Source organism: Oryza glaberrima, chromosome 4, assembly GCF_000147395.1.
Source record: "Oryza glaberrima chromosome 4, OglaRS2, whole genome shotgun sequence".
Taxonomy (NCBI): Eukaryota; Viridiplantae; Streptophyta; class Magnoliopsida; order Poales; family Poaceae; genus Oryza; species Oryza glaberrima.
The window spans coordinates 19,584,657-19,606,531 of NC_068329.1; the positions used below are offsets into that span (position 1 = coordinate 19,584,657).

At 43.3% G+C, this 21,875-nt stretch overlaps 3 protein-coding genes across 3 annotated transcripts; all 3 read right to left on the reverse strand.

The window, feature by feature from the left end:
• Positions 1-1,406: 1,406 nt before the first annotated feature.
• LOC127771229 (probable fucosyltransferase 7) lies at positions 1,407-3,735 on the reverse strand. The gene is made up of 2 exons (XM_052297090.1): positions 3,498-3,735; positions 1,407-3,219 (listed from the first exon to the last, which is right to left on the reverse strand). Exons 1-2 carry the CDS (start codon positions 3,733-3,735, stop codon positions 1,709-1,711), a joined length of 1,749 nt encoding a protein of 582 aa, XP_052153050.1. The 3' UTR covers positions 1,407-1,708.
• Positions 3,736-5,408: 1,673 nt separating this feature from the next.
• Positions 5,409-10,000, reverse strand: LOC127771230 (probable protein phosphatase 2C 40). Its single transcript, XM_052297091.1, is given in 10 exon segments — positions 5,409-6,047; positions 6,129-6,331; positions 7,309-7,550; positions 7,622-7,747; positions 8,217-8,324; positions 8,811-8,874; positions 8,960-9,110; positions 9,284-9,455; positions 9,613-9,849; positions 9,851-10,000. Coding segments are annotated over 10 exon segments (1,380 nt in total). The 5' UTR covers positions 9,893-10,000; the 3' UTR covers positions 5,409-6,012.
• A 2,561-nt stretch (positions 10,001-12,561) lies between these two features.
• LOC127769463 (uncharacterized membrane protein At3g27390) lies at positions 12,562-17,789 on the reverse strand. The gene is made up of 9 exons (XM_052295049.1): positions 17,223-17,789; positions 16,995-17,103; positions 16,612-16,807; positions 16,326-16,459; positions 15,742-16,030; positions 15,518-15,624; positions 15,264-15,438; positions 13,716-14,161; positions 12,562-13,040 (listed from the first exon to the last, which is right to left on the reverse strand). The coding sequence occupies exons 1-9, from the start codon at positions 17,347-17,349 to the stop codon at positions 12,872-12,874; spliced, it is 1,752 nt and encodes a 583-aa protein (XP_052151009.1). The 5' UTR covers positions 17,350-17,789; the 3' UTR covers positions 12,562-12,871.
• Positions 17,790-21,875: the final 4,086 nt, after the last annotated feature.

A 21,875-nucleotide genomic window follows, 5' to 3' on the forward strand; every position in this document is an offset into this window, starting at 1 on the left:
GTCTTGTTTATGCATTCGAATTGCGTATCGGGATAGATCAAATTGTCGAAACCGCTAAAAAGTGGCTAGTCGCACGCCTCCCCTCTAGCGCGGCGCAGCCACGTGGCGCGCGCGGAGAGGGAGACCGCGGTGGAACAGCGCAGGAGCGCCACGTGTGGTGCCTTTCTCCGATTTTCTCTCGGTTTTTTCTTTCTTTTTTTTATGGTTTTTTCCTGATTTCTTTTGGTTTTTAACATATACGTATATAAATTTTGTATAATTTTGTATTCGGATGTATACAAAGTTTGTATACGCACGAATACAAAATTTGTATACGTTATGTTTTTTCTATTTTTTCTTTAGTTTTTCGGTTTTTTAAATATGTATCAACGTATACAAAGTTTATATACGTGTATACAAACTTTGTATACACGTTACAAAGTTTGTATATGTCGTATACAAAGTTTATATATGACGACATATCCAAACTTTGTATATGTCATATATAAACTTTATATCGTGTATATATTTTTTTATACATATAAAAATATATTTTTATAGTAGTATTAGCAGTGTAGTAGTAAGTAGTACTACTTTGTACTACTACTAGTAGTACTACTAAAGTAGTAGTACGTATGGGTGCGCCGCGCCGGCGGCTGGGCGCCCAGCCGCAAGCAGCGCTCTCAAATTGGGCGTTGAAATTTTTCTTTATTAAGCTATGCCTGCCATATCTCTCGAACTTGAGATCTTTTAACTTTGAAAACGTATTAATTATATGGAATTTAAATTACATTAAATAGAAAATTGAGGCCAAAATATTATAATTTTAGAACCTTAGGGTCTGCTTCGCGATTTGTGCTAGCTCTCCTTCAAATCTAGTGACTCCAACAACATCTGCGACCAGCTATGGTCCAATGAGTTAGGGGGTGGGGAAGGAGGAAGAAGGAGGAATTCCCTAAGCTTAGAGGGATGGTTGTGGGAAGCGGAGAAGCCAGCGGGCAATGCTACTGAAGCTGTTGGATGGCAGCAGGTGATGAGCCAATGTTGACGACGGGGCAAAGCAGAGTGAGTGTTTAGGTGGCAGGGAGTCTAATGGTGGAAAGCTGCCTGAGTCGCCACTAGGTTGAGAGGCAAGAAGGGATAAGGAGGAAGGTCAGGCATATCTCACATCTCACAGGAAGCTCAGGTTATTGGAGACGTTGAAAGTTTATGTATGTAGGAAAGTTTTGATGTGATGGATAAGTTGAAAGTTTGAAGAAAAATTTTAGAACTAAACTCGGCCATAGATGATGAGGATAGGCCACGGGGTTGGCTGGCACAGAGAAGAAGGGATGGAGGAAGGCAGTGTGAAGGGTACAACCATCACTATTGGTGCACCAGAGAGGTGGAGCAAAGGGATTTTAATGAATATTTAAATGACACGTAAGAAACAAGGGGATATTTTCTCTAAGGATGAAAACACTTTTCATACTTCTCAACGTGATAAGGGAAAAAAGGGCAACTTAAAAAAAACAACCTCTTTTACAACATTAATAATGAAATTGTAGTGCAACGCACGGTTGGCATTTGGCAACTACTTATTACAGTTCAGTAAATGTTATCGACCTTTATACGCTATAATAACAGCAGTTTATAGTTTTCAGTTTTCTTACTGCTGTAAGATGTAAACACTCAGCAGAAATGAACCATGAGAACATCCAGGCAACTAGGCAAGAAAATGGAACAAAGCTCAGTCCACTAACTGAACGCCATTCTCGAAGTCCTCGCAGTGCCGGATGTGCCGGACAATCTTGCCGGTGTCGCCTTTGGCCCTCGTCCGGCAGTCGTAGTTTGGTGGGTTATGGAAGCACGGCTCGATGGTGGCGGCCAGCCGGCACGGCGGGTCGGGCACCTTCTTGTCGAGGGGGCTCATGAGCACCCACGGCCTCAGCCCGGCGAGCCCGTGGCCGACGTACCCGAACGTCGAGGCGGCGGACGTGACCACCACGTCGGAGAAGCTCAGCAGCATCATCTCGGCGAGCGCCTTCTGGTTGTGCAGCTGCTCGCCGGAGCGCTGCCGGTCCAGGTGCGTCGGCTGGAACACGCTCACGGACTCCCCGCCCGCCGCGCCGTGCTCGTAGTACAGGTCCTTGATCCTCTCGGAGTAGGCGCCGTGCAGCGACACCACGAGCACCGCCTTGCGCCTCCCCGGCCGCGCCGCCGGCTGCGGCTGGTCTCCGGCGGCGGTGAAGTTGGGCCCCTGCTGCGTCACGCGGGGGAGGATGTTCTCGCCGTGCGCGCACGACATGATCTGGCCGTAGAGCTCGTCGGTGGAGATGCGCGCCCAGTAGAAGGAGCGCACCTGGATGCCGACGCGCTCGTCGGCGCAGGCCATGTACGAGGCGTGGTACCGCGCCACCATCCCCCACACCGTGTTGCTCGGGTGGAGCAGGTAGCGGCCGAGGTGGTGGAACGCGGCGTCGCGGCGCGGCAGCATCCGCGACAGCGCGCGCTCGAACCGCGGGACCAGGAACAGCCCGGGCACGAAGTAGTTGTCGGAGAGGAGCACCACCCAGCCGACGCGCCGCAGCGCGTCCTGCCCGTCGTCGCAGAAGAAGCGCGGGTCGTTGGCGTTGCGGTTGTAGTCGTGCCGCAGGTGCACGTACATCCACGGCGGCGGCGGCGGCGGGTGGTCCTTGGCGGCGCCCTCGCCGCGCCGCAGCGCGTTCCCGAGGCTCTCGCGGGTGCGCGCGTTGAAGCCCTGCATGCCGGAGAACGGGAAGTCCCCCTCCGGGAGCGTCCACGTGGAGCCCGGGAACGGCTCGCAGAAGAGGTCCCTGAGGCCTTCGCCGGCGGGGTGGTGGAAGAGGAGGACGCGGTCGGTGAGGAGCGCATAGAGGAAAGCCGACGTGAGCGTGAGCATGCGGTTGCCGAGCCCCTCGAGCGGCGTCCACACGAGGTACCTGCACTCGGCGTCGGAGGTGTTCGACGGCGGCGGGGAGCGGAGGCGCTCCACGGCGCGCTCGTAGGCGGAGGTGCCGGGGCCGCAGCGGCGGTGGATGGACTCGTAGCGTCGGAGTGAGGCGACCAGGTGCGGCGAGACAGCGTGGGGGGACTGCCGGCGGTAGAGCCCGGCGCGGTAGCGGCTGAGGCAGGAGCTGTCGTCGAAGTCCGGCGAGAGGAGGCCACCCAGGAGCCTGTCGTTCCGCGGCTCCACCGCCGCCGCGACGGGATCGTCGCCGTCGCCTTGTTGGCCGGACACTGCGCATGCAGGAACGGGAGAGAATTAAAAATGCTTGGTCTCAGGCTCAGCTACTCAAATTACATCACGCGGTATCTCTGCCTTATGCGTGCATGAAAATCTGCGTGCAACGTGTGCACACTTGGTGCTTCAAAAAAAAACTTATTTACGAAACTATTTACTTCTTCGTATGCAGTGTAAGCTACTACTAACTGTTCTGTTCAGTGTCAGGAACAGGAGATTAGCCAAATATTTGTGACTGTCAAAGAGCTCAAGATGAACGGAAATGCATACTTACCGGCGTTGATGACGACGCGGGCTCCGGCGGAGACCCAGCTGGTGTCCCCGCCGCCGGAGAGCGTCCACCGGCCGGCGCCGCCGAAGACGACGGCGACGAGCAGCACGGCAATCACGGTCACCGCGATCACCAGCAGCGTCGGGCGCACGGCCGACGACGAGCGCCGGCTCTTGGTCTTGCCGTGCGCTGGGCTGCTTGGCAGCCACCGCGCCACCGACATTCTGACCCGAGGACTCATCGCGCTAGCTTCAGTGTGGCAACCCCGAAACGACGAGATAACTCGCCTCGCATTCTACGTGTATATATATACAAGTCAATAAACTGATGAAGATTCGTTTCTCCATGTGGAATTGCAGCAATGTACCGGCGCAGTGCAAGGGTGAGAGATACGTATATGTACTGAACTTGAACGCAAGAATTTGTCCCGACTCCCGACTAACCAAAGAAAAGAGGGGAAATTCAGATCGCACAGATCGAGCAGACGAATCATGCATGAACCGCACAGGACAATAGAGTATGCGTTGCATAAGCCACCCTCTACGCCGTTTGATTTGCGACGTACGGTTAATATCATAACATGCTATAGTAGCCATGGTAGAGGAGAAACTCTTTTAATCCCTCCATGGGATGTTCAAATACCATTTAAATATTAGTTATGAAAAATCTCAAAAAAATTGAAAACATACATATACCACTCTAGAAAGTCTATACTCAACTCACGCATGGGTAAATAAAAAGGATAAATCCAATGTATAAACAATGTTGGTACTATTCACATCTAAATATCTTTTTTTTTAATGCGTAGATAGAGTTTAAACTTCGATTTTTTTTTTGTTGGAGTGATAGATGTTGGTACTCTACTCCACATTGATTTTTGTTTTTAGTATTTTTCACAACCAAATGCATACCCCATGGCCTATATATGCTAAAGCACAATTGACCTCTGAATAGTGAATTATCCAAAAAAAAAGAAAAGAAAAAAGAAGATCTCTGAATAGTGTAGCTATGTTACTCATCTACACTACTATAGAGAGGATCCTGGTCCGTAGCAATTATAGCAAGCATACTTCATTAAGAGTATTCTCAATAGAATTGTATTATCTTATATAATTAACTGAGTTTAGTAAAAGCTTTACGTTATCAATAAAAAAAATCAAGCATACCGCACCATCAGTGTTTTACAGAGTCGACGGCCGGCCTAGGGCTTGGGGTGTGTGAGTGATGACCAAGCTACATTCTTTTAAGACCAGTTAAAAATAACTAAACAAGTTCCTTGCTAGTAGACCTCCTCCGTTGAGTCGTCGGCATCGGCGACTCTGGCAGCGTACGTCCGACGTACCTGGACCAGGATATGAATAAACCACCAGCTAGAATCCTAAACTATCATCAGATGCAAAGACCTACTGAACTACGTGGCTCAGCGACTCAAATTATATGTCCCCGCGGCTCCTACACCTACGAGCCTTCACAATCAAGCAGCTTGGATATTCAGCAAAGAGGCACGCAGGATTATCCTTTTGCTACCTTAACCTCCTACCTCTCTACCTTGTTCATATCGTCAAATCTCGGGAAGCACATAACCTTAAAGACTTTGACCATCAAAATCGTATGCAGACATCGATCACGCATAATGAATTCTATGGTGGACAAAAGTTGTCACAAAACTAAATTACGGTGAACGCATCTTTCTGTACTCAAGAACAAGCAAACATGTAGTGAACTCATACCAGTCCTCACAACAGCACTCGTGCAAAATGCTTGGTAAAGAAGATTCCGCTGCACGCAGAAGAAAGAAATAAGGAAACATGTGGCAGCAATGGCAACTCGAGCAAAGTTACTGGTCCAGTAATGACCAATGACCGAAGATTCAGATAATTGAGAAGTGAAATCAGCATCAGGTGCAATGTGCAATGGAGCAACAACTTCCTATCTTCAAGCTTATTTACATTACACATAGGTTAAAAAGGATAACAGTGAGGATAGCTGTTTGCAAGAATCTCCTTGGATATAAGTACACTGTTGAAACTAGAATAGGATGAAATGGTGAAAATTTCTAACAGGAAAACGGGTTACTTTGACATTAATAATGTAATTTCTCCCCAAAACGAATTTCAGAATACATACCTAGTCCTAGCTGAGAAATATAAAGCCGCGGCGATTTGACGCACCTCTATATGATGAATAATTTACACATGTATCAGCCTTAGATCGGTCATTCTTGATTCGCAGGTCTTTGGCCTGTATGTGCCGCTGCCAGAAGCCCCACTGGAGATTTTGACTTGACAGTAGCTCGGTAAGATACTTGCTACACAATGTGTTGCGTCTTCAGATTTCAGTAATGTATAAGCCGATAGTCACCTTGTCACAGCTGTACCATTCTATAAATATATAATCCTATTTCATACCAATCCATGAGCAGAGGAACCACTGAAAGACTCCCAAGGGAAATGCAACTAATGCGTTATCGCTCAGAAAGCTGTTAGATGATTTCTTCAAGATGACTCCAACTTGGCTACTATTCACTTGACCCACTGTTTCTTGAGGAGGAATCTGCATGTACAACAGGACTCTATTACAAATGTGACTTTGGACTGACAAGTCGCATAAAATGGAACTGTAACAAAGTTGTACCTCGTGAGTGACGTTTTCCTTCCATTGCTTCTTTCTTTTCCTGGCAACTGTGGCAAAGGAAAGGCCCATCCCATGGACGCAGCTTTCCTGACTTTGACAAACCCTCATGTATGGATATACCCTGACCAGACTCTAACTCTACTTGACAAATTGCACATATGAAGAGCTTGAACATATTCCGAACTGGATATTCAGAATCTAGCCTGAATTGGATGGCAGAAAAAAAAAAGTCAAACGCGAGGCATTCTTATCCAAACTAGTGGATTTTCCGCACAATTTTGTGTGGAGCTAGATTTTAAATTTTGGATTGGATTTGGTATACAACTCTTAGCAATTTTTTTTCCATAAATACATTTGTATTTCATATACAATAGGCTTTAAATGTAGAATTGGATTCGGTATAGAAGTCTTGGCTTATATTTTACATAGATACAATTGTACTTTGTATATTGGTCAATCTACACTCTTATAATCTGAACCCTCCAGAGCAAACATGGTGCTTTCGTTTCGAGCTATCTTAACAGGATCAGCTATTTTAACTAGTTTCTTGCTTCATGGCCTACTTACATACTAACACATAAGCAAATGACCTACTGTTAAAATGAAGTCCCCATCAGAAGAGGCTGAGTCTGTGACCAATCAAAATAGACACATACTTCTTCCACAATCAATCATGTAGATTCTAATTGCAATGCTACAAATAGAGTATAAGCTATTTCACAGATTGAAATGTGTTGAAAACTGGCAAGCTTGACAAAATGTTAGAATAGCCCCCATGTACTACCTTAAGAACAAATGTAACACCTAGAAAGTAGAGACCAGGCAATAGCAATACCTAACCTAAGCTATGACCAAAAAGGTTGGGCCCTGATGTTCCATGCTTCACCCTTCAATAGGAGTTGCAAAGAAATGAATAGGTAAGTAGTTGGAAACATGGAAAGTTTTTGCACAATCTTCAAAGGGTGAAGCATAAAAAAATCTCTCGTAGAACTGCCTTCCAACTAAAATGGCATCTCACTCTCACAAATCTCATAAGACATCAATTCATCACACTTTTAATTGACTGTTGGCAAGTACCACCATAGTGCAGTGATCTTTATGCAAAAACTTATTGATTGCACTGCTTAAAGCGTACTATTGCATCCATTGTCAAGATGGATAAAGGGTACAAAGTACAAACCGTCTTGAAAGGGAAGGACATCCATCCTCAAAGACTTCCTCCACCAAATCTGGCTGGGTACATTGGTCCTTATCTGCATGACATGGTGAGTCTGATGTTGCTTTCTTGTAAAAGATATTTTTGAAAAGTCCTTTCCCTGCCTTTTTTGCAGGTTGCACAGTGGGGCTTATTTTTTCTGGAGGTATTATGTCAATGACAATACAAGTCGTATCATCTCTCAATCCTTTTGATGCAATTGCTTCCTACAAAAGAAGCAGAATATAAGGATATAATTTGAGGTTTCTGGTAGCACACAATGAGGTGGTGAACTAACTTTGACAATTTGATCCGCTGCAGCTTCTGGAGGAAGCCCTCGTGCACAACTAAAAGCCATATCCGCAGTCAAGGCATCCCAAACACCATCACTTGAAATAATGATTCTGCCTCCAGCACTTGATAGCTGAAGAAATCACCATTAGACATTAATATTTTCATAGTATGGAAAAAAAATCAAGGAGCCTCTTCAATTAACTTGAAAGAAAATGACAAAACAACTAAAAAAATACTCTCAAGAGAAAAGGATCACTTGCAGACCCACAGGCTACAACCATGAACAAACTTTGGAAACAACAAGGGGAACAAGAAGGAAATAACTGGTCGTTTATATATGAATGTCAAATTATCTAGCCTGAGAAGATATATCTGGATAACATCATGAAGATGCAGGATAACATGGGTAGTTTATCCTTAATATTGTTTATTTACAATGGGACATTTCACCATATATTACAGTAGACAATAAAACGAGCTACAAAAACAGCAGAATTTCTGGTATTTGGATTTGTTCCCACAATACATTGTTATCGTGAATGCTTAGAAATTGGGTTTCTAAAAACTACTGTGAAGAAGCTTTTATGACTTAATAATACCTTGATCTGCTTCACATAAGGCACGGGAATGATAAATTCACCTACATCCTGATCACCAATTGATCTTGATAGGCACAAGCCACCAGGCCAACATCTAAGTGGCCCAATCTGTATGGACAAGAAAGAAGGGTCAAGTAAGAGGTGTCAATCAGGGACAATTTTCTATGAACCTTTCAACAATCAACAGCATGTACAACATAAACTAACTAATCGGGGTAACAAACAAGAAGTTTGCTCATATATAACAAAAGTCATAAATCCCAACAGTGCAAATTAAAATAAACATATCAAGAGAAATTTAGTTGCATCATTGAGAGCTGAGAACTGCATCTACCAATCGGTCAGCATAACTTGGAAGTAAACAGAATATACTACTCACTAACTTGGCCAATGAAAACAATATGAGTTGGATAACTTTTTATGACATATCAACTGCTAACAAACATCAAAACTTCTCATACTGCTACAACTATTCCAACACAATGAACACTGCACACATGAACTTCAACAATAGAAAGTTCCTTGGCTTGGCTGCCAGCGGTGCAAAGTAGAGGGGAAAATATGAGCAACCACAAAAAGTCAAAGAGCAAAAACCTCAGCTCCGCCGACAACATTTAGCCTTCCAACTTCACCTCCGCATTCTGTTACACGTCCAACCCTACCAACCATAACCAGTAAGCGGTAGGAACCAACCACATATATGACAAAGAACAACAAAACATCATGTGAGTAAACAATCTTACTCCTCTTCGCTAGCATCGAAGCGATGGTCAGCGGACAAATGGTAAATGGTACCCTCGGCTTCAAGGACGCACCGTGAATCGCCAACGGATGCAACGGTCACAACGTACCCATCGATTATGACAAACGTCACAGTTGTTCCTGAAGAATGGGCTGAAACACACGAGTAGACAAATTGTACTCATCTCTTATTGCGGGGTAGAAAGCAATCACCCAGTAACGGCTGGTCATAAGAGACTAGACAGGGTTAAGTAGTAAACTGTACTACTGATAATACTAAGTGAGAAGAACTAGGAGCCAGTTAGTCCCAGGAGGAATTATTATACCTCTTGTTTGAAAATCCTTGTCCGTCTTGACGAACCCGGCCACCAGCGCCCTCGGGAGCGCTGCGAGCCACTCGTCGCCGCTCAGATCGGCAGGAACGCAGCACATGACGTTGCTGAGGAGATTCTCCTTGGCGTACACCGCGGCGCCGCTCCCGTTGTGCCCATCGAACAGCTGCAACCAAAACCAAAACCGAAAAACTCATCTGAGAATCCGCCCCCGGTCGTGCAAGCGAGCGGGCAGCGGCAGCGCAGCGCAGATCGTGGAACGAGATAAACCGCACGCGGCGTAGTCATTGCAGTGGAGGAGACAAGACGACACGAGCACTCACGGCGAAGGCGGAGAAGGGGGCGCCGCCGGCCGGGAGGCGCTCGCAGGCCGGCTTGAGCAGCGCGAAGTCCTCCCCCTTCTTAGCCCTACACGCCTGCCCCGCCGCGACGCTGGGCCACCGCTCCCGCTCCCGCCCGCCCGCACCCGCCGACGCCGACGCCGAAGCGCGCTCCGCCGACGCCTCACGCCGCAGCAGGTCCCCGAGCGCCATGCTCCCGCTCCGCCTCCTCCTCCCCCCCCGCCACCCCCACCGCCTCCACCGTCGCCGCCGCCGCCGCCATCCCCCGCCTCTCTCCTCAGATCCCGACCACCGCAGATCGCGCCGAGGGCCCGCGCATCGCTGGCTTAGCCGAGCGAGGGAGGAGGGGGAAGCGCACGAGCACGCGCACCCCGCTGGTTTGGTCGGGAAGCGCAGCGGCGAGCGAGAGTGCCAGCGGCGCAAGTCCCCGCACACTTGACGCTTTTCTCCGGTGCTTCTTTTTTTTTCCTCCCTTTTTTTTGCTCTGCTCGGCGCGTGTCGCTGTAACTTTGCGGGAGCAGCCACCCGAATCACATGGGGAGCGCCCCGGCTACAGGACGCGCAATCCCGGGCTCCCACGCGCGCGCTAAAATTGGAAATAAAGAAAAGGTTATGATAATTATATAATGATATAAATAAATTAATACTAGAATAATACTATAAGCAATCCCGGCAAGTATTGATGAACAAAGTAAGTCACAAAGCAGAAAAGATACAATAAACTGTTCTTATAAGCAATCCCGGCAAGTATTGATGAACAAAGTTTTTTTTCTTTTTTCTTTTTTGAAATCGTATCATGAGGTGCATCTGCAAATATGTCACTGTTTTTTTTTAATTGTAAGATGAAAGGATGGTAGTCTTGTAATACTCAAGTTTTATAATAACGATTTAAACAGTGGGAAACTTATAATTGTTATTACTATTTACATGTCACTCTTATGTAAAATAATATGTCCTAACCAACACACGCACGCCATACTTTTATGTCTATATAAGTAATAAGCTTTTTGTTTTTAAGTTGTTGCAAGGAATGGATGGAAATGGGTAACAGGTGCAGTGACAAGATTGTTCGTAATTTTAATCTCGTGGTTGTGTTTGATTTCCTTTTGCTGTCTTTGATGGTGGATTTTTTTTTTTTGAGGGGTCTTTGATGGTGGATTAACCTATGGTTTTTGTTTCCATGTGTGGTTGAGAGTTAAGACCGAGGGGGGAAGGAGTCCTCTTAACTAACGGCATGAGAAAGTGACAGGACCAAAAGGTTGTGTTTCTTCTTAGCCAGATGTGCTTCTGGTTGGAGCAAAGAAAAGGCCGGAGATTAGTTGGCCGGAGAGGGCTGATAGTGAAGGTAACTAACTAATTAAGGAGAGCTTTTCTTAATTTTCTGCTTAAATGGATGGATGCAACCAAAGGAAAGTGGTTGTGTGGCTTTTCTCGTCCCGGGCCGGTGCTTGGGGTTTTAATTGCATATGTTTTGATTCACGTCAAAACCTGGAGGGACTGAATGCGATCGAGCTTCCATCAACATATCTTGATGACTTAATCCAAAATAGTCGCCATGTAGGCAAAAAATATATAGTCTCGGACTGTAGTTTGCCGTACCAAGTTATCGATATAAGGACATGTTCTAAGATAATGTTAACAGAGAAACTTAGGCATTTTATGTTAAAAAAAAGCATCTTACATAAAAAAAATCTCTCTTCAGGTGACTCTTTATTAATACATGCTAACTAAATCATTACACATGTTACGGACTCTCGTTAAAGACCATATTGTACAACATTCAATATTATATGGCTTCCTCACGTTTTTCTCACTAAAAGTGGTTGTTAAACCCGTTGTTAACTAAAACAACAATATTTCTCTCTTCTCTCCTCTCTGTTCCATATCGGCAAATTTGTTTAGTTTGTAATACCAAGAGCCTGCTAGTACATTGGCTGAAGCCATGTCAAAGGCACCTCACTCTCACCAGCAGAAAAAAAAAAGCAGTTTTTGTCATCGATTGGATCCATAATTTTCAACGACAAATCCTTGCTCTCCAGCTGGTATCCTTAAACACGGTATCCACACATGAAAATTCTGCTGCCAACTGAGCCACAAGAAAAGGGGAAAATCTGACGTGCTTCCCCCGTGAATCTCGCCGAGGTCGGCAGAATGCCGGAGAAAACGGTTCGAGGAAACTGGGATGTTTAGCAGGATAACGATCGGTCCAGACACCGGGTGGCAGCTGGTTGCTCCGAGCCTCCCGAGTCGGAGCACGCATGTGCATTTCTCCGAGGATTTTTCGTTTGGTCTTTGGCCCCGTCAAACTCGGCAACTTGTGGCACATTGCATTACATGTACCATCGTGACAGCTTTATCCACCGTTGCACAGCAGCAACCGGTGAGTGAGACAGTCACTCGGTCAGACAACTCTGGTTCACGGCATGTTGACAACTCTGGTTCACTAGTTTGATTTTTGTTTAGTATGTTTTTTAAACTGCTAAACAGATTATTTTTTAAAAAATATTTTATGTAAAATTTGTTTTAAATCAAATAAATTTATTTTTAAAATATTTTGAATAATCACAATTAATCATAGGACTAATTTGGTTCTTCATTTTGTATGTAGCTAATTAGACATGTATAATCTATGTTAAGAAAATGCTCTAACTTGTAGACCCGTTCCTAAATATAGGCATTTTTAAGTTATTTAGCAAAAACTAAAAATAAGGAAATATTTTCTAAGAAAAGAAATTTTCCATTTCATCCATCTTATTGGTCAAATTTTAAATTGCTCTAATTCCTCTCCTAAGAGACTAATTTGTTTTAAATGATTAGATTTCTGTATATTAAAATCAATGTCTCGGAAATAAATATATTGTGTATGAAATTTAAATTCTAGAAATGCTTACATCTTAGGGAGGAATAGACATAGAGGGCAGAGGAACAAGATTGCAAAAGGTAAAAGAACCAACATGCATGTGTATCTGATCTGATCAAGGAGTATGTACAGAATTTACAATAAAAATGTACAATGGATGATTCATTCATGCCTGCAGTTTTGGCAAATGAATCTCACAGCGAGAAGTTCTGGAGTGAGGCATCTCTCTCCTTGTAAAAAAAATAAAGCTATACAAAACCTCCTAGATTTGGGGAAACACAAGCACTGACAAAACGGCGTGCGATATTTACTGAAGAAAGAAGACCATTTGAAGAAGGGACCTATCTGACTCTGATTTCTGAATATGGTTTCAACTTTCAATTACACTTCCAATTGCGTTATCTCGAAGATAGGTACTGATCGATTCGACGCGGATGATCTGAACGACCCTTCCTTCTCGACGGAGTACGTGACGAGCAGTTTCATGACGTGCCTGTGTCTCCTCCTGTACGTAGGAAACTTTGACATGCTCCTTACAATTCCAACCAACCTGCAAACCAACAGCATTAGAACAACCTTCCAAGGATCGGACAGAACAACCTCACTAATAACACTGCTACTGAAATCAATAGAACACAGGAGATGGATTTTAATTTCATCCATCAAAAGGACATCCCCTCGTTTCTTACTTGTGACCTAAATATTTATCAGAAAGGGAAACTATTCTAAATTCTCGAGGGGACGTCTCCTCGTTGTTTACATGCCACTCAAATAGTTATGAAAAAGTTCAACAAGATCGATCAATATGTGATAGATCACTATACAACGAGGGGATATCCTATCGAGAGTTTAAAATCCACTCTCTCATCAGAAATTTAAAAACATGATATAATACAAACTAATATGAGATATATCACTCCACAAACATGCAAGGTTAAATTCAATTTCTATGAGTTGTACCAAAAGGAACAAATTCAATTGAAACTACTATATGCACATTCACAATAAGTTACAACATTTTTTTTTTGCGGGGATATTTGTTACAACTTGTAGATGTTGAATTTGAAAATGCATGTTTGTAGAGTAATACATATCATATTAATCTATCTTGTCATTTTTTAAAATTTTTTATGACTATTCATATGACTAAAGATCCTTTGAGGAATGAAAACACTTTTTCCATAACACATGCAAGTATGTAACCAAGTAGCAGAAAACAACTTACCTTCTACTGATGGCCTGGATCTGTCCTGCCCTTACAGGATCTTGGGGGATTTCAGCACCATTATCCCACCCATTTGCCCTCTCAGAATTACCAATGAAAAGGGTCAGCTTCTCCAAGAACCTCACTTCTTCCTCCGTCATTTTCAGCGCTTGTATTTGATCTTTTAGCACCAGCACAGGGTGCAAGAACCAGTCTATCAACCGATCTTGGGGGCGGTTATATTGATTGATTTCGATGCCATTGCCTATCAATAGCCCTCCAGAACCGGCCTTGATCGAATGGAGGATCATACACAGCAGAGAATAAGAAGGTACTCCCAGTCCTATTGCTTCATGCCCACTTTCCTTTGTTCGTAACCATTCAGTAAGATCAACAGTTGTTATGACGTTTAAATTCAGAAGATCCCTGCCCCTCAGTTCACAATTCTTCATCATATTTTCCCATATCTACAAATCAAGGAGCTAAGTTAGGATTTCAGGCAGGACTTAATTAATCAAAATGAATAACCAAAGCATGTTTGGATTGTAAGTTTGTACCATTAAACATGATCCATATTGGTGGAACATATATCCTTTCTAAAATGTATAAATAACACAAAACCTAAATTATTCTCAATTTCTCATAAGCCGGTGTCTCTGCGTCTTGCTAAAAAGTAAAAAGAAGGCAAATTCCAGATCATCTTATTAAATATCTTTATGTTGATATATTGATTTTTTTTCCGAAACCAGGAATTCCTATGCTTTTCCTGTTGATATATATACCAAGATAAGCCACCATAGAAAGATGGATACTCGGTTATAACATATTCACTTCAACTGTTGCTTATGTTGGACCACACACTTCTCTAGGGAAAAATGCTTCTGAATTCTCACGTCAAGCTTCATTTCAACCATACAAGCAATGTGCAATGGTAACTAACTACTAACCATTGCTTCTTTTGTGGGCTTCCATTCACTGATAAGTCATGATACTGACACAATTAAATGAAATCATCCAAAAAAAAAGATGATCGTGTGGTTACTTTCATTTGAAATATTTCCTCTAATAAAAAGAGCTCACATAATTTAAGGATCGTAAACACAGCAATTAAAATATTCAAGGATCTCCTTCATTTATGATATTTCTTAAATTAGAACCTGTTCACCAAATCTAAGAGAGCATGGACCCAATAAGAATAGTAGTCTTTACAATCCGTGGTTTCATGGCATCATCACATTTATAGCAGTACCTCACTTAGAACTAGCTCACCTAATCTAAGTACATTGATGCAAGTACGCAGTTATGCACCAATAAAAATGTCTAGCTATACTTTCAAGGAACTAGTGTTGTAACTAGTATTAGATGCCTTTCCTTTCAAGGCAGGGCAAATATTGATGGTACTACAGGAATGAATGCACTTTTTACCAAGTTTAACTATCAAAAAAATTGCTCAGAGAGAACACCATTTTTCCTTGGCTGGCGTTGTACAATGAATTAATGATGTGCCCTTGGCAATTCTTGTGCAAATAAGTCGAATTAATAAGAATTTAGCACGTCCAAGAAACATACCTGGACCATTTTGACTTCCTGTATGGCCTCTCTAACTGACCTTGCTGGGGCCAAAGTTGGAACCAGCATTGCTGGAGCTTCATTGGAACTAGGGTGGTCGCCTCCTTTAACAGAAGCATTCGTTCTGACTGAAAACTCCGTGGAACTGGACGATTTTCTCTTACGGTAGGAAGGCCTAGCAGAAAATATTTTCACTGAGGAATCAGCAACGTGAGCACAGAAGTTCAGCAACAAAAGAGGCAGTCTGAACTTACTTTGGAAGAACTGTCCCTTCCCGGAGATAAAGCCAGTCATTGGTGTACTCGTCAAATTCCGCAACCATGGCAACCACATAAGAAACTCCCCTCTGGAACGACTTCTCCTGCGATAGATCCATAAACACAAGTTACTATCACTTAATCTCTCCTTCCTGTTTAGACACGTAAGGAGATGGGCAAGAATTGGAACAACACAACAAACACTATGTCAAGACAGCAACCTGGTAGACAACGACTGCTCCGTAGAGACCCACAAAAATGCTCGAGACGATAGCTAGTAGGACACTCCCAACAACCACCAGAGGCCAGAAAAGGATAGCCAGGCCAGCGATCGGCACACAAACTGTCTCAAGGAATGGACCTTCGCGGCTTATAAGGTCATGAAGCAGCCTCTGCCAACCTTTGAAGAGCATATAGGGGCTCTTTATCAGCGCAATTACGGTGTAGAGCGGAATGTCAACGATTAATCCCAAGAGACCAACAGCTATACATGAGGGCACATCCAACACCCTACAGGGAAAAAAAAATTCAGTCATTCAGCTTGAATTTTACGGCATTCGAGAATCGCAATTTCAAGCAACTGTAATGTGCAATGATCGTGACAGCACCATCACCCCAGAATAGACTGTACTAACAGTCTAACATGAGGATTGACATATGACTATAACAGAGTTTTTAATGGCAGAATTCCTGTGCCAGTCCTTCTCATGACAAGGCCATGCTTAACACATGGATTACACACAGCATGGGGCTGATTCCTGAATAACCAAAGAGAGACATTCTAGTCTAGTAGGATAACAATTACCTGATGGAATGGGGCTCGCAATTCTGCGAGCTTTCGCGCAGCTCCTTCAGATAAACAGGATACGAGTGGAAGCATAAATCCGCAAAGTCCCTAACCACCGTGCAGCTGCCTTTAATCGTCCCCCACGTCCCGTCCTGCTCAAACCAAATCATCATCTCAATGAGCGCCCGGACACATCGCTAACAACGACAGTGCCTTGCCGATTTGCAGCAAAGCTTGTTGAACTCGTGTTCTTGCCTAATCCTGTACTCCAATTCAGAAGGGGAAGAAGGCATCGTGTCCTTACCACGACGCCATGCACGAACTTCTTGGACTCGCTCTCCTGCCTGAACGCCTCGAAGGTGGCGATCCACGGCGTGAAGAAGCCATAGCCGAGGGCGACCAGCGCGCTCCCGAAGATGCCCAGCCCCAGCCAGAGGCCGAACAGCACCGGCAGCGCGATGAGCACCGCTAGTTTCAGGCCGGCGTTGATGCGTTCAGTCCTGGATTAACAATGCAGAGGAACAGATCAACAGTGATCATTTGGTATAGACGAAATTGACAGAATAAAAAAAATCGAAAAACATTACGAGTCGCAAACAAGAACTCGAATTCTTTCTTCCTGTATCCAACTGAAGTAAACGCAAAAATCAAAAAGAAATAAAAACATTTTATTTTCTTTTTTCTTACTTGAGGAGGGAGTAAATGGTCCACCAGACGTGCGCCGGGAAGAGGAGGAGTATCACGCCGACGTTGCCCAGCACCATCAGCGCCGCCGCCACCGGGCCGACGACCGCCGCTGCACCACAACCGTATCCCAACCAAGAAAAAAAATAAGCACACGGCGGCAACAACTCCGACGAACCCACGGTGGCGCCAGCAGCCAAGACGTGATTGAAAGGGAAAGCGTGCGTGCACCTTTGATGCCGCCGAGGAAGAAGGCGGCGCAGAAGGAGAGGACCACGTACGCGACGCGCAGCGACTGCTCCACCGACCCCATGGGCTCCGCGTAGTTGGCCCCCGCCCACGCCTTCACCTTGTCCATCGAGTCGAATCGAATCGATCGTTCGTTCGTCGCCGGCGTCGACGCGCCCGGTAGCACTCGCTCACATATACGCACGGGCACACAAAGGACTACACCTGCCTGTCTACCTCCGCAAGAATCAAGGACAGCTTCAGAGAGATGGAAGCTTTTCTGCAGCCGGACGGAGAGGACGAGGGAAAAACAAAGAAGAAAAAGAAAGCGCGCGTCCTCGCTGGCTGGCTGTCGCGGGAATCCGCGACGACCGGTGGTGGTGGAAAAATTCAGCGGCTTGCGGGAGAAGCCGCTCCAGGGGAGGGAGAGCTCTTAAAGAAAGATTTTAGATTCGGGGGGGTTCTTGATTGATTCGTCGGTTTGGGGGTTGGCTTTGGATGGGTCAAACCGGCCGGCGGCCGCGGCGGCACTGTTGCGCGCGCGTCGCTGAATCGTGTTCTTGGGGACGAGCAGAGCAGACTCAGAGAAGGGGACAGAAGTAAGGGTGTGTTTCACGAGAAGTAGATTGGGGAGATTGGTATACCTAAAATGAGGTGAGTCATTAGCGTATGATTAATTGACTATTAAATATTTTAAATTTTAAAAATAGATTAATATAATTTTTTAAAGCAATTTTTCTATAGAAAATTTTTGCAAAAAATACACCGTTTAGTAGTTTGGGAAGCGTGCGCGTGGAAAAAGAAGTGCTTTCTCACCCTATATTAAACAAACGAACGCAGCCTAAGAAGTCATCTAGGGGTTTGCCTTTTTCTCTTTTTTTCTTTTTTAAAAAATAATTTTATTTATTTTTCGCGGGAGTTATATAATGTACTACTGCCTGGGAGTTATATAATGTACTACGGCAGGAGAGGCAGTTTGGGCAGTTTGCTTTCGGTGCGAAGCTAACGGCGTTAGCGTGAGGAGTTCAGAGCTAACAGCACACCTGGCGAGGATGACGTGCCCAGCTGGTTTGAGCAAACCAAACTAAACAAAAGTTTTTTCTTTAGTATTTAAGAAAAAATTAAGCATCTGAATTATCTCAATACACACAAACGTTATGGCATAAAACTGAGTTAAGAGTGGTAGAAAGAATTAATGTTTGTTAAAATTACTTTTTAAGTCAAATTAATTTGGATCGGTTTTAATGTTGATGAGAAATCATGCATGCATTTACCCGTGCCATATGTTGCTATGGATTAAAATATTTTTTATTGGATTTATAGAGAATTGAAATCCTTAGAAATATTTTCCATTGATAACCTCTAGAACAAAGGAATACAATACCAAAATTCATTTTTGTTATCAGCCTCTTTTACCTCAAACTTCATAGGAAAATAAACATAAGATTAAACCTCGTGTCCTTGGAGAAGTCAAATGCACCTTTGTCTCTACCATAAGCAAATTCTATTAAAATTCATGTGCTTACTTTCTATACCTTGAAATCTATAGGATTTTACTATGTGTGATATTTTATCTGGGACTCTCTTCCCTAATTTATTTAGAGGGCTCATTTTTTTTATGTGTGTTTTTATTCACACACTTTTTAAAATCCTGCATAACAAAGGATCCATGTGATATTACTTCAAATATATATCAGAGCTTTAGCTCAATTTATACTAGGGACAATTGCATCTATACCCCCACTTTGAAAACCAATTGTTGTTTTACCCTCATTTTTTAGAGTTTGTAGTTTTACCTCCACTTTTTGAATCTGAAACTGCCGTCTACCCTAACTTGTGACAGCCGTTTAGTGGGTCCCACGTTTTTGTGTTAAAAAATACAAAAGGCAATAAAAAAAGGTTTTAGGAAATATGAAATTACCTTTGTACCCATGAGGGAATGGATAGGATGAGTGAGTCTGTCCTCCCACCGTGCGTCGGTTTCGTGGTGAAACCCTAGCGCCGACTTCCACGCGGGCGGGCGCAAGGCGGCAGCGGCGGCGCAGTCGCGTCGAGGGCCAGCCGGTGGCCGCGGCTCTTCCATGCGGAGGCGGCCGCTCCCAGCGACGAGGTAGGCGGCTGGAGGCGGGCAGAAAAGAGGAAGTTGTCGGGAATGGAAGAAATCCTATCAATGGAGCTAATTTGATGGAAGAGTTTCACAGGTATTATGATTCTTGTCATTGTGACTATCCATTGATTCTAGGGATTCCTTGATTCTATTTGATTCATAGGATGAATTAACTTTACTATTTAGGGCGATTTACCTAAATGTGCTACTTTGCTATTCAAAGTGAGTCATGCATTGCTATTTTCTTCTATTTATCTTCAAATTTTGCTTATTTCATTATTGCTAATTTATTTATTAACTATGAAGTGCAAATGGAAGAGGAAGGGGAGGAAGAGGCTAGCTGAGGTTTGCATGCTTTTGGACATCTATTTGTTGTGCACTTTTGTACATATATGGACTTGTAATATGATCTGGACTGTAATATGTGGTAAAATGCTTTCTATGTTGTGGACATGTGATATGTGCAATTATGTTTGTGGACACTATTAATGTTTGTGGTCGATGATTTATATGTATCATGGCTTATTTGTATGGGACACTTTGTAATGCTTGCTATATATGTGACTTGTGTTAGTTGTGTCAAATTGCTGTCAAAATTTTATTCAAATTTTGGTCAAATTTTATAATTGCCTAGTATTTGTGATTTTTATTTGTTAAAGTACAAAAACATCACAAGAGATGCTCACGTTTGAATTATTTATAACAATCACACAAGCTGAAATCACAAAATAGGGGAAAATCACATAAAGCTGATAAAAATGGGGGCAAAAATGCAAAAACCACCAAGGGTATATATGTCCTTTTCTCTACAACTAACACCATTAAAACTGGCTGTTAGATGTGGGGGTACAGGCTGATTCAGATTAAAAAGTGGGGGTAAAACTGCAAACCCTAAAAAGTGAGGGTAAAACAATATTTGGCTTCAAAAGTGGGGGCATAGATGCAATTGCCCCTTTATACTAATGCTTTTATTTTTATCATTTTGGTAACCGCACTGTTTTTCTCTCTCATGAGGTTGAGGTATCCTTGTCCAAGTAGTATCTATGGAGTTAGAGCTTAGCAGCCCCTTCATCAAGAAAAGGAAATAAAAAAAAACAGAGTGAGCTTAGCAGGCTTGAGATAATCATGTAAAATATTAGCATGAATCTTATGCCATGCCAAGGACGTTTCATTTGAATAAACATGCATGCATACGTGTTCTTATACTCCAAAACGATCTCCCATGATGTCAGGCCATACGCAGCGGCAAGCAAGTCTCGTTTAGATAAACACCTTCCCCAAATCACACATCATTTGTTTTTGTTCATTAGTTTAGTAGAGTCTAACCATGTGTTTGGCTAGTCAAGTACCAAGTATTTTTATGATTTCATCAACCAGCCTGTCGAACATCTCTCCAAATTGTACGTGCCCGTCGCTGGTTTACCATCAAACCTTTGCCTTCCACAAGAACAAGTTTGAGAAACTTTGCCAGTACAAGTGATATTGGATAAAACTCCATTGACCGGCCGGCCGGTAACGGCGTTAGCTTCCGTCAGCCTCGCCGCCAAAGCCCAGAGGCACCAGCATCCTTGCAGGCAGCCTCGATAGATATGCTCTTTATTAATCCTCCTTTCGACGGCTTTACTTGTGTCTTTTCAGGCTCGGTTTCATGTCCGCCTCGCTCCAATTCAACTATGGACAATCTAATCTCATAAGTATTTCCTCCGTTTCATAATATAAGACTTTCTAGCATTACTTACATTCATATAGATATTAATAAATCTAGACATATATAGTGTTTAGATTTATTAACATCTATATGAATATGAGCAATGCTAGAAAGTCTTACATTGTGAAACGTAGGTAGTACGGTAGTTGTTATAAATCATTAATATATGGTCCCACATCTCATACACACATAACGTATTGGAGTCCGTGCTGCAGCTGGCTACAAATCTATAGCCCGCTTTTCTTCTCTCACCTCTCTTCTCTTCTCCTCATATGCTTACAGCTGACTTGTAGCCGGCTATTGTACTCGCTCTTAGATTTCGAGACAGCTTGTGAAAATTTGGAGGGGTTGGAAAAACTAATTTGGCTGTGTAGATGTCACAACATTTTTCTTCAATTTCCCACCTCGATCCATTATTTCCATGTGCATATTTCCCAGCTGCTAAACAGTGTTTTTTTTACAAAATCATATTAATCTATTTTTTAAATATAGCTAATAATTAATTACTCGTGTGCTAATAAGATGCTCCGTTTTGCGTGCGCGGCCGAGCACAACCTTTATTGCCTTTCAGTTTTATTTTATATTTTGCAACTACAATTTTTTTAAAATCTAGATGAAAAGTTACACGGCATAAGGAAACTTATTATTCTTAGAAAAGCTACAACCTATAAAAACTCCCCCAAACAAACCCCTTCGCTGTTTTTGTCACAACCAAGTGGTCGTGGTCATTTTCAACACAAAACAAATATAGTATCAAAATATTTAATATTAGATTTAGTGAAACTAATTTGGTGTTATAGATGTTACAACATTTTTCTATAAATATGGTCAAACTTTAGAA

Excerpts from the sequence above, each read along its gene's own strand:
- LOC127769463 (XM_052295049.1), bottom strand. The coding sequence starts at position 17,349 with ATGGACAAGGTGAAGGCGTGGGCGGGGGCCAACTACGCGGAGCCCATG. Across the intron at positions 17,104-17,222 it reads CTTCCTCGGCGGCATCAAAG|CGGCGGTCGTCGGCCCGGTG; the intron begins GTGCACGCACGC and ends GTTGTGGTGCAG. Across the intron at positions 15,439-15,517 it reads GAAGGGACAGTTCTTCCAAA|GCCTTCCTACCGTAAGAGAA; the intron begins GTAAGTTCAGAC and ends ATTTTCTGCTAG.
- LOC127771229 (XM_052297090.1), bottom strand. The coding sequence starts at position 3,735 with ATGAGTCCTCGGGTCAGAATGTCGGTGGCGCGGTGGCTGCCAAGCAGC. Across the intron at positions 3,220-3,497 it reads CCGCGTCGTCATCAACGCCG|TGTCCGGCCAACAAGGCGAC; the intron begins GTAAGTATGCAT and ends CTGCATGCGCAG.